We start from the raw sequence: 12,529 nt of genomic DNA on the forward strand, positions 1-12,529 counted from the left end.
TTCTAAAAAGTTTCTCCTCGCTCTCTCCCGCTCGGCGCGGCCGCCGCCGTCCCCTCGCCGCCCCGCCATGTTAGCGGCCAAGAGGCAAGATGGAGGGCTCTTTAAGGGGCCACCGTATCCCGGCTACCCCTTCATCATGATCCCCGACCTGACGAGCCCCTACCTCCCCAACGGATCGCTATCGCCCACCGCCCGAACCGTAAGTGCCTCCGCGCCCGGCCCCCGCCCGCTGCCCGCCCGCCCGGTCCCGCATGCGGCCCCTGCCCTGCCCCCTCCCTCCCCTCCCTCTCTCCCTCCCTCCCCGCCCCCCCTCCCCGCCTCCTCCCCTCCCCGCCTCCCCTCCCCCGCTCGCGGCCCAGGCAGCCCGAAACTCTCCAAACTTTTCTGCCTTTTGTGGACTGGATTTGTTTGCACTTCGCCATGTTCTTGCTTTCAGTTTGCTGCCTCGTGATGTTGGGGAGACCTTTCTTTCCAAGCAGGGCTTTGTTGGGTCGGGGGGAGAGAGAAGAACTTTTTTTTTTTTTTTGCGCTCTGATTCCCCCCTCCCCCTGTGGTGGTGGTGTTTGTTTCTTCACCCTGGGAAGATGACTGTGTGGCTCTTTCTTTTCGCTCTCTCTCTCTCTTCCTTCCCTCTTCTGTGGCGTCTTGGGTTTTCCCCGGTTAACCCCTTGGCTACCGCTGCCCGGAGTGACTGGGCTGCGCCTGACGCGCGGGGTAGAGAGTGGATTTTCCTGCAGGCGTTGGGCTGGAGAAGTAGCGAGCGCGCGGAGCCCGGGGCCCTAGAGAAGCGCCTCGGCTTTCTCTTTCGGCTGGTTATTTATTGAGCTTTCTAGTCGTGATCGCTGGCTCTCAGCCCCCCTCCCCCCTTTCCCCTGGAAGGTCACGCTTCCCAGACTGGTCCCACTGCAAACTTGGGGGCTTTGGGCTGGCTTTTCTTTGGCAACCCCGCAGGGCCGCGAGCGCCCTGGGCGCGGTGGTGGGCTCGGCTGCCCGGCGCGCTGGCTGCGGGCTCTCCCGGGCCGCGCGGAATGGCGAGGCCCCTGTGACCGGGTTCTTGGTTTGTGTACAGCGGGGATGGCCTTCTCTGAGCGGACTCGATGTATTTCTAGGGAATTCTGGTGCCTTGGGGTTTATAGCCGGGTCTGCGTTCGCCACCTTCCGAGAAGGCCCTCAGTGGGCCCTGGGGGGTGGATCAGAGACCAGGGTTTGCCGGCCCAAGGATGTGTAGAAGGTGAGGGAGGCCAAGGGCGCCTGTCCTTCAAGGTAGTGGGCTGCTTCTCGCGGGCCACCCAACTTTGGGGGCCCCAGGGCGGTACGGCATGCCAGCCTGCGCGGGTGCTTCCCGCAGCGTGCGTTCCGCACCCACCCCTGACTTTTGTTAATAAGGCTCATCTCCTTCTCCGCCTGGCCTCTGCCCCTGCCCTCGCCCTGAACCCCTCCCTCCACCCCCTCCCCCCCAATCCCAGCCTCCTCTAAAAAGCCTGGATTGCCAATCTCTAGAAGCAACCTCTGGACGTTTTGCCGGGTTTCCCGGGATTGTCATTTTGCACCTTTTCTGGTTTGGTCCCCCTACCCCTTATTTACACACACTACTTTTGTTTTTTCTTTTTTGGTAACTCGAGATAGCAATTTGAAATAATGTACCCAGTGTTCAGCCGCCGTGGATTCGGTGCTAATGGCCGAGGGCTGGCCGGACGGGAGGCGATCCGATCTACAAGTGTTTTTAAGCATTAAAATATTAACTATCAGGTTTTGCTTGTTTTTTGGGCCCTGGCAAAAAGGGCAAGGGCATGCCAGACCGGTCATTTTTTATGGCTAGGAAAGAGAAATAATTATCTCCCCCCTCCCTCCTTCCCTGTACCCAGGCTTCTGCACCCAGGCTTCTGCATGCTTGGGAAGCTGGTAGAGCGTTTCATCCCGACCTCCTCCTACAGGGCCAGCTCCTTCAGGCTGCAGGGGCCGGGCTGTGGGGTTAAAGCTGTAGGGGAAGCACAGACCGGTTACGTTGTATTTTTCTTGGGAGCTCGTGGGCATCTTAAACCGGGAGCATTCGGCTCAGAATCAGAGGGTTTGTGTACTAACCAACCCGACCAAGCCACATTCCAAAGTAACCCTGAGAATTTCTTACTCTCCTCCCCTCCCCCTTCGATGGATTCCTCTCTGTTATTATTTAAAAATCCACTTAGCCATCCGAAAGGCCATCTGAATATTGAGCTTTGATGGCGGGCTTCTTGGCCTTCTTGACTCTTTTCAAACTCCCAGTCTGACTGCTGGCAATCTTGCCACACTGTCGCCTAAAACTTGAACAGTTGTGTTGTGCTGTAATTAGGAAACAGGGAAATTGTTAAAGGCAAATAAATGATTTCCCGGTGCGAAAAGGAAGGCTCCCAACCTTCTGTCCCCTTTGTGGGCATTATAGGAATAGACCGCTGTAGTTATTTTAATTGTGGACGTAGCGGGTGGCCTTGTGCTGTGACATCAGATCGAGTATGAGAGAACATTTCTGAACTCAGTAGGCAGTTTTGAGATTTGCATGTCAAACAGCAACAGACATCTTTGTGTGTACTGCCCCTTCCTCCTTCCTCTCTGTTACCTGGGTTAGATCCTGTGCTCCAAAATTAAAGTTATTTATTTAGGCCGGTAAGCAGAGCAATAGAAATGGGGACGAGAGGCGGTTGCGTGTCACTCCTGACGTCTTCGATCAGAGGGCCAGCTTGCAATTCCAGATTTGATACAGCTGCCGAGGGCATCTATAGGCAAGATAGGGGTCTTTTCATGCTCATCTGAAATTCTTAGTGCTTCATAGAGTGTGTTTTTGAGGGCAAGGTGTAAAGACAAACTAGCTGGATGCTTTCTTCTTTTCCCGACCCTCCTTGGTTGTGGTGTTTTTGCTACGGTTTCTGTTCCTTATTAGTGTACCTGTAAGCAGCTGTATCCTTTAAAAAAAGCAAACTCTTCAGATCCCTGATTTCTGCTTTTCTATTTAAGAATGTAAAGAATTAGGGAGTATCGTTAAATCAGCTATGATGAATAATACATTATCTCAAGAATAATGCTTTAATTGCCGAAGACGCCATAAAGCTCGATAGTAATAATTTTATTTTAAAACCGACAAAGCTTTCTGCATAACATTAATTTAGTCTTTGATACAGTAATAGGAAGGGCTTTTAAAAAGACAGATTCGAATACAAAACTACATTAAGGAGAGAGGTCTAGTTAAGTAGATGGGAAGTGATAGAACAGCAAATATTAGAACTGTGGTAACATTTGTATACTAAAGATAAGAGTATTGTTACCATATTAAAGTTGATAGGAAAAAGTAGTTTCACGTTTCTTTTTCCCTCTTGCCAAATGAGAAGTAGGAATAGGGTGGTTGCGATTCTAGTTAGGTCTGAGATTTCTTTTTAAGACTTGATAATTAGAGCTCTCGCATCTTCTTTAATCCCAAAGTTAGTTGCTTTTTAACTGAGCTGTTTGCTACTAGGTTGAACAAATAAATAAGCAGCATCTTGAATTCATTTTTGAACTTGGAATCCAGCATTTAAAAGAAACCGAGAGGGGCCTATTCATTGGGGTTTTACTTAGCCGGGCAAACATCTTCTCTTTCTGGCTTGTGAAAAATGGATGTTTTTTTCCTCACTCAAACAACATAATCCTTCCTAATACAAAAGATTTAGACCTTAGAGTGTGAAGGGTTAATGGTGGTCCTTCCCTGGTTGTCCTCTCACCCCCCACCTTCACCCCTGATTGTTTTGACAACACTTTTCAAAGTGTGACATTCCAAGCCCCTACATAACAATGTAATATTACTGTAATTACACAGGTCATTACATTTTAAATAGAGAACAATAAAATGCTTATCGCCCTGAAAAAGAACAGGTGTTCTTGCCCTTCTTTGGTATTTATGCTAATTGTTTTTCATCTCCTTCAGAAATATTTATGGCGAACATGTTTAGATTCCAATCTCAATGCAACAGTATTAATTCTGTGCTAATCTTTATAGGTTGGGGTTTAATGTCTGCAGTATGGATTATGGGCTCAACATTCACCCAATAAGTCATATTTTAATGATTATAAATTTAATGTGCCAGCGCTTTGCAGTTTGTTGAAGTTAAAGCTTTCTGAACCCCCAGAAACAAGCTATTAGGCAGCTGGGGGCCTGAAGTGCTTATCTGGAAGAAGTGTTTTTGGAAACTTTGGACTGCTTAAGGGAAGTAGCTTTTGCTGATGCCCCCTATCTGATTGAGAAAAGATTTGGAGGCAAACAATCCCGGTTCTTGCTAGGAGTTTTCCAGCTTGATTTTAATTTTACTGATACGGATTTCATTTAGAGTCACTGCTGGAAGCTGGTCAGCTTTCTGTTTCTTAGCAAGCTGTGAAAAAGTTACAGGAAGGTTTCCGGGGGCTGGCAGATCAAGAATGCTGTTCTGTTAGCAGCCCAGGATAACTGCAGTTCTGCGCGCCATTAAAAAAATATTTGCTTTAGAAAACTAGCATTTTAATAGTTGCACCAGAGGCTGTGCTTTCAAAGATTACAGTAGAAGCCTTTGCAGGTTTTGAATGCCTCCTCACATCCCACGAGGTGCCTGTGTGCATGCAGAAAGTGCCTAGATTTTCCTTGGTTGAGAAATCCGGGTGCACCTTCTCTTACACACGCACAGTGGGTAAACGAGAAGGTATCTAAGAGGATTTTACATTTTGTCAGATGTTTCACAACGGGGGCCCCCGAATCACATTAAAAATGCACTGTAGAGAAAGGACAGCTGCAAATTTTTGTGTGGACGCGTGTTTCTGGACCATGACTAAAACTCCGAGGACCTTTTCCCCAGCTGTCTGGAAGTTATGTGGAAGTTGGTTTATTGGCAGTTAAGTATGAGACAACCTGGATTTAGCAGAGGCTCTCTCCTACACAGGAAGTAGATGACATTATATTGGGGGAAGGGAGGAGGCTTTGCAGGCAAGGAGTGATTTTACTCCTTTTTTGTTTGGTTTGGTTTTTTTTAAACCATGGCGTTGCCAAATAAATAAGCACTTTCCAAGGAAGTAGGTATAAGCTTTTTAGTCTTGGTAAGTGGAATTAGATAATATCTTTAACCGCATTTATAACTGTTCTAAGGTGACACATTTCAGAAGTTTTGAAAGGAGGGGTTGAATCAAATTCTTGGAGGCTTTTCTTTTTGAAGGGGTGTGTAATGTGGGCATCTGAGTTTCTTCTGCGAGTGAATATTGGCAACCGTGTAAGTAAATCTTCAACTCTGACTTATAATTGAGCACATTTGTGAAGGAAATGGTTAATTTTACAACCAAAGGCAAACTTGCACCTCGACAGGTCTGCTGAAAGAAATGTGCCCCAGTCCTTTGCTGGCAAGCGCCACCGGGTCATAAATCCACAGGCTTTATTTACAGCCCATAACACTTATGAATGTTAAGATATTTGACGCCACGTTGGCCTTATAATATTCAAGGTCCGCAGACATTGGCAGTAGCTCAAATTTCTCTCACTAATTACAAGCGATGAGATGGGGGGGTGGGGGTGGGGGGGAAGCCCATCTCAAATGCTGCCCTCCCCCCTTCCGTGACCCCCACCTCTACAATCTGAGCTTACTGAGACCGACACCCTCTCCTTTGGCAGCTGACTTGTACTTTTCCTCTAGGCTATTGTTATACACATTTATAAAGAGCACTTTCAGGGATGGAAATCCAGTGGGGGCTCTGCACAGATGCCTTTTTCAAAAGCAGAGTTGCTCTAGCTCTTTGCATCTTTCTCCTTGTCTTCTGGCTTCTCCTTTTTCTTTTTCTTTTTCCTTTTTGGACTGTATTGCCTATATTGTGCATATTTCCTAGAATACTTAAAGAAACCGGATACGAGAGACTGCTCTTTAATTTATATGATGTTCCACTGAGCTCAAAGGGCAAATACACACGGTGCATAGTGCAGTAGTTAACGTGAGGACTTAAAAAAAAAGGTGGGTGAGGAGAGTTGATTAAAGGAATTTAATGGATGAGAAAAAAAAAGTTCCTGGTTTCATTGGGGATGAGAAGGACACTCATTTGGGAAAAGTGCACTGTTATGGGGGGAGGGGAGGGGGAGGAAACACAGAAAAGTAGCCAGCATAAATGCTTGATTAAGAAAGATTGAAAAAAATAGAAGATGGGACAAAAATCTGGGCTTGGGGGAACAGCTCAATTGAAATTGGGGATTGAAAGTTTCTTACAAGAGGTGGGAGTACCATGGCGGGGGGGGTGCTGTTAAAAACTTGCTTTGCTCAGCATAGTGGTTCCAATCCATTCCTCACCTAAAATGCTCTATCCAGCAACAGATAAATGTTTCCCATCAGTTATTTGTGTGAGGGCCTGGGGGTGGGGCATCTGGTGGAGACCCCGAAGAGAGAGAGTAGGCCAATTATCCTGCCGATTTTAATTTATTTTTTTAAAAGTGGGCTGTTCAAGTGTGTGTGTGTGTGTGTGTGTGTGTGTGTGTGTGTGTGTGTTACAAAGGGACCACATGGTAAAGGGGGAGTGGGATTTTGAGGTGCGTGGCTAAGTGTTGAGGGGGGCCGATGGCTCTGTCATTTCTGGCCGGATCCAACCATCCAACCCAAACTTAAAGACCGAGGCTGAAAGGTTTTATTTTCTAATCAATGGAATGCAGAAACTTACTAGCCCTCAGGGACAGATATGAATCCCTTAACAGCTCATTACAAAGATGGGGCTGTGGGATCTATGAACGGGTTATCAGCCGTGGTGTTCTTTGGTTTTCCCAGGATAGGTTTTTCTTCCTTAGGCACATCTGATTTTGGCCTGGTCATTCAGCCTGTTCTTTTTATACTCTTTTTTTTTTTTTTTTTGTAGTGAAGTCGCCCCAAACAGTTGTGTTTCTAGGGGTCGGCATGGCTATTATTAGTGGGATCAGCTCTGAAGGAGTTAAAATTGCTCGCTAAAGTTTGGCATCATGAAAATAAATTTGAGGCCTGGTAGGCATTAACAGGGCACAGCACATTTACAGAGCTTAATTAGTACGAACTGTAATTGTTCATGGTCTGCCAGAAGAAGTAATGTTCAGGAAAAGTGGAGTCCCTTCTCTAGCAGCCTTCAGTTTGAAACCGATAAATCACTTGCATATTTGTGTAGTGATTCAAATGGAGCTGGGACCTCTCCCATCCCAACATGTGGTAAATTGTAAAGTCAATGAATTGCAGATGTAGGCTACAGTGAGATTCTCCCAAGAAAATGCAGAATGAATGGGAAAGAATGATGCTATAAATATTTACTGAGAAGATAACTAGGTCCCTGCGTGCTGGGCCAATTATGAGGTACTAAATATATTAGCAAAATGCTTAAAAAATCGGAGGATTTGTGTGGGTCTTCGGGTGGGTTGGTTTGTTTTGGAAAGTGAAATAAAAGGCATAATGTTACTGTCTTGTCAGTTTTATTAAAGCCCGGATCACAATGGCAAACCCAGGGAAGGACACATGAAACCCACATTAATGCAAATTAATTCGTTATGAGTTGCAGAGCTGTGACTGCTAAGTGGAGTAATGATAGGGCATCATTTTAAGAGTGTTAATGTAGCAACTTTTAATGAAAAATGCTATGTTAGGAACATGTCTCAGCACCTTAGCCCACGTGTTTTTATATGCTAGAAATGTATTTCGTACAAGAGTAGGAAACTTGATTCACTTCATTCCCCTCTTCCCCCCCCCACTCCGGTTTAAGAACTTTAATTATGTTTTGATGTTTAAAGAAAATCTCGTTTTTCTTAAGAAATCAGCCCAGAAATGCCTATCACCATAACCAAGTTCAACTTTTCTCTTTTTGCACCAGATTGCAGCACTGAGTGGAAAAACAATGAATGTAGCCCCCCTGCCACCCCCCATAGACCTACATCTATAACTTTCTTGAAGTCATTTTTTTTCCCTCCTTTTCTTTCATGGAGGATTTTGGTCTCAGGCAATGTTGCAAGTCTTCTTTCCCCAAATGTGAGTAGGTGGATGTGTATGGAAGCTGTAAAAGTTAATGATCATTCTCTGACTCACAGCTGATGGTTTCAGGTTGAGGAAAAGAAAAGAAAAATTAATGAGGGTAAATAGACCTTGGATGGAACATTGAGACAGTAGGAGAGATTGTTCTTGTGTCTAAAGGCATGCGTTTTGTTGCAGCAGAATTTCTGAAGAAGAATGCCAGGAAGTGAAAAGGGGATGCCTTTGTTAAGTTGTTGTTTTAGGATGGTACAAATGTTTGGTGTCGAGATCTGTGGAGGAATGTTTAAGCCGGCATACCTACCAGTCAGTGCTGGTTTTGCTTTCCTTGTGGAAGCTAGAGCCCCCTTGGCACTTTTTGGAAGGGCAGTCCATAACCCAGAGTCCTGGTCAGAAGTTTATTTCCCATTAAATGGAAGTGGTTCGCCGCATGGGACTAGGGGTGCTGTCTGTGTCCTGAACAGGGACTGATGACCTAAGAAAAAGTCTTAGATGTACTAGCAGCAGCAAAAGTATTGTCTTTTAAGCTAATGACATGGGAATTAAGCATCAGGTGGCTCATGGTAATAGCTACAGGGTAAAAGTGGGCCCTAAACCCCCCAAACCAAAACCTTTTAAAAGGGGAGTGAATCTGGATTTTTTTTTTCTTGAAATAAGAAAGAAAGCCAGGTGATAAAATGGAAAATAAAGTCTAGGCTCCACCTTTTCCCAATTTAGTGGAGTGAATAGGTCTAAAAAAATCAATCTTCATCACACTGGAAGTTCACTTAGTGTTGGAAAAACCAACACAGGGTTTTACTTACTTTAGTCTCCTTTGAGGATGAGATCTCTGTGGTTGAAAAAGTGGTTTTCCTTTTTCTCTCGTCTCTGGATCTCTCTGAGGTCTTGTATTTGCAACATCAAATTAAGGGCCAGTAGTAGTGATTAGAAATAAAACAAGAGACATCAAGATACGGTAATAATATGGGAAGCAGTTAATTGTCAATTGTTGGTTTTTTAATTGCCGGGGAATTGTGCAAGCCCGTGCTGAGCATCGCCCCATCTTCGTGGTTCTTCCTCTGGACAAGTGAGGGCCAGATCATCTGGGGGTGTTTGAATGGGTGGGTGGGGTGGCCATTGTAGACAAGCACACAGGAAGGGAAGGTTTATTTTGTTGGAAGTTTCATGGGAAGGAATTAAATGAAAAGTACCCTGGAGTTCTCGTGTGGTGACACCCCAGGATGCCCCAGGGAGGTACCATGGGGAGGACATGATGCATGTCCACGGTGTAACAACTGTACTTGCTGGCAGAGGAAGTGACGCGGGGTGCTGCAGGTGACCAGGAGCAGGGCGGTCCCAGGGTTGGGGGCATGTGGGAGCCTGGTTCTTGAACTCAGTTGAGCCTGTGCTGGACCTCTCAACCTCCCTCCCCTCATCTTCCGAAAAACAAAAGGCTGCCATCTCTTGTCCTTGCCTTCCTTAGAGGTTTTTTACAGAGAGATAAATAAATTCTTGTTCCAGTCCAGCATGCCAGGTTTTTACTGGGTCCTTGTATTTTGTCTTTGTCTTAAAAAGCTAGACCATAATGAACAAGGCATCTTTGTGTGTTTTTTTTTTTTTTTTAAGATTTTATTCATTTATTTGAGACAGAGAGAATGAAAGACAGAGAGCATGAGAGGGAGGAGGGTCAGAGGGAGAAGCAGACTCCCCGCCGAGCAGGGAGCCCGATGCGGGACTCGATCCCGGGACTCCAGGATCATGACCTGAGCCGAAGGCAGTCGCTTAACCGACTGAGCCACCCAGGCGCCCGGCATCTTTGTGTTTTACGGGGAAGTCAAAAAGCCGTGGAAAGTCTATGTTTAAGAAAGTAGTATTTGGGAAAAGAGGGGGTGGAAATCCAAAGGAGTAACAAGAATATTGTCAGTCTTTGTCACTGTAGCTGGGGGAAGTTTAGCTCCCCATGCGTCCCAACACAGTGGTTACTGGCTGGGAGTAAAGATCCGATTGGAACCTGTGCTGTGTATATTTCTGAGCTGGTCCAGGTTGTTCTGTGTGGCTGGACACCTGAGGAGGGAAGTTACGTTGTTTGGGGGTGTTAGGATGGGGTGTGTGTGTGTGTGTTAAATTAACTTTGTCCAGCTAGATTCTTAAGGACGTTGCAGCTGCATTTTTACTGTTTTGATTGTGGTATTCTGTCTGGGATTGTGTTGTCCGGGTGGTGATTGGACATAAGGATTAAGAATGGAACCGGACAAGTGAAAATTGAATTTGGATTAGCCACAGTTTCATTAATTTATTCATAAGACTGTGATTATATGAAATTTTGTTTCCACGACGTATCCTTAGTTATCAGGTGTCCATTCAATTTTAATTGACAATCTAAGATTCCTGTGGTTACACACAGATTGCCTATAGGGGCTCTGCAGGGTTTGTGGGAAGAAAAGCTTGGACAAGTTTCCATTAAGCTCTGAATCGGGCAGTTGGAAAAGAGGAGAATAAAACCCTGGTGAAAAGGGGGACACGTTGTTACTGTTGCCTCTCCACCTAGAAGGAGAACTCCCCCCCCGCCCAAGAGCTCCTCTCCAGCCAAGAATTCCAAACTCGCAGAGGAACCTGTCCCTAGCACAAAAGTTGTTTTAAGATGAGTGGAATTGTCACAAGTTAGTGCAATCGCTGTTTCCTGACTGGCAGTTTTCACAGAAAGGACAGGGGGGCAAAGGGTGCAAATTCATCTTTCTTTTTCCCCGATTCACTCGGACGAACTGTTTTCTGAGTGTGTGTGTGGGGGGGGGGGCTGGGAGGGGGTGGGGCGTTACCTTCACTTGCTCAGGGTACATCTTGTGTTGTTTTAGGGAGTGTGGTTCAATCATTCTGCTTTGACAGGTAAAAGAAAAAAAATGTATTTTTTGGCCTCATCTGTATTGTGCCCCCTTTCAAACTTGATTAATATGTTTTGGGGGCAAGCAGACTCCTATATAGGCAGTGTTTTGATTGTTTATTTGGAGTAGATAAAATGATCTAAGAGCCCATTGTATGCTAAAGTGGGGACTTAGAGCCTTTCCCATGAGCAATAAAAATTTAGACTTTTTTAATTTGACTACTTCTGTGTTGTGTTTATTTTGAGTTGGTTCAAAAGTTCTTCTGTGAATTTCTTTTTTTTTCCAAAACCTGTGTGGACTGAATGATTTTTCATGCAAGGACCAAGATACAAAATACTTGGATCTGAAGCCCGCTTGCAAGCTAGCTTACATTTTGTTATAATAAGAGAGAAGTGTTCCGGCCACTGCAGTAGGACAGGAGCAGGAATAGCAGTGGTTTGGAATCATCACTGATGCCTATTGTGTGAGGGGAATGGGCACGGATTTCCCAGGACCATCTAATTCCTCCTCATTTGTTCATGTATTGCAAATTGAAATGCATTTTCAGATGCTGTTGAGATCCTTTAGTGATTGGTGTATTGTTTATAAGATAAACCAGCAGATGGTGTTTGTTTTCCCCATCCGGAGGATCCCAAGATTAACAAGTATTTTTTGGGAAAAGGAGAACTTGGTGAAGAATCTCAGTATTCTGCCCACTTCTCTGATGGGGGCTCTGTAGGGCTTCAGAGCAAAAGGCCCAGGAGGCACTTAACCCTCTGTTGTGGAAAGTTGGAGGGAGCCAGGGGCGAGCATTCAGCCAGGGGCCACCGAATAGGTGGTCCTGAGAACACTCCGTGGCCTTTTGGCCGTGGTTGGCTCCCTCTTTGGGGAAGTGTGGATTCCTAGAGTGCAGGCAAGATGTTCTGGGACAGATAGCTTAGTCATTGCAAAAGAATGTATAAGGCTTTGGGGGGGGCCCCTGAATTCTGCCTGCCACATATGTTTTCCCCAAAATAGAACTGTGTTTGGGAGCAAGAGCCCAGTTAGAATGGTGGAGAGCTTGTACCTGTTGCAGTCTTGTGGCTTCTCAGAATCCTTTCTCACAACCTTTCCTCTTGCCTCCATGTCGCAATTCTGATGACTGTTTGCAGCCCACAGTTAATTTTTCCGCAGCATCCCGCTCAGCACACTGGCTTCCTTTATGTTTTAATGGGCATCCGTCTTTCCTTTTCATGTCATTGATTCTCACTCCTGGCCCCCTCCCCCTCCCTTTTTGCTTATTGAATAGGTGCTTTTTTTTTTTTTAAACTTTACCTTTGATTATTATGATCATCTTATCCATAGCAACAAATAAAAATACACAGGTCTTGATTGAATGCCAAGGCTGCAGTTCAATCTAGGAAGGTTTGTCTGCTATTCATAAACTGCTTAAGATGTTTTCTTGTAGTTTGTGACATAAGCAGAACGCTTTGATTTGGTTTCTTTCTACAGCTCCATTTTCAGTCCGGGAGCACACATTACTCTGCGTACAAAACGATTGAACACCAGATTGCAATTCAGGTAGGAAATGCAAGAGATCCTGAAGGTTGAATTGTCAATATGTAGGTCTCTTGTGTCTTTTATTCTCTGCCCCTTCCCCCAATCTAGATGATGATGACGATGGTGTTGGGGATGATGGTGGTGATGGGGATGATGGTGGTGATGGGGATGATG

General features: G+C 45.5%; 1 protein-coding gene across 18 annotated transcripts in view; it reads left to right on the forward strand.

Annotated features, from left to right (window-relative positions):
- The window catches only part of TCF7L2 (transcription factor 7 like 2), a 198,681-nt gene that overhangs the window by 948 nt on the left and 185,204 nt on the right, over nucleotides 1-12,529 (forward strand). For 12 of the 18 annotated variants that reach the window (XM_044916144.1, XM_044916149.1, XM_044916148.1 and 9 more), the window contains exon 3: nucleotides 75-199. In XM_044916144.1, the coding sequence (XP_044772079.1) occupies nucleotides 75-199 (125 nt within the window). Of the gene's footprint in view, nucleotides 1-74; nucleotides 200-12,307; nucleotides 12,377-12,529 lie in introns of all 18 variants that reach the window. The other 6 variants (XM_044916146.1, XM_044916145.1, XM_044916147.1 and 3 more) reach the window with 1 other exon arrangement.

Source organism: Neomonachus schauinslandi, chromosome 6 (assembly GCF_002201575.2).
Source record: "Neomonachus schauinslandi chromosome 6, ASM220157v2, whole genome shotgun sequence".
NCBI lineage: Eukaryota > Metazoa > Chordata > Mammalia > Carnivora > Phocidae > Neomonachus > Neomonachus schauinslandi.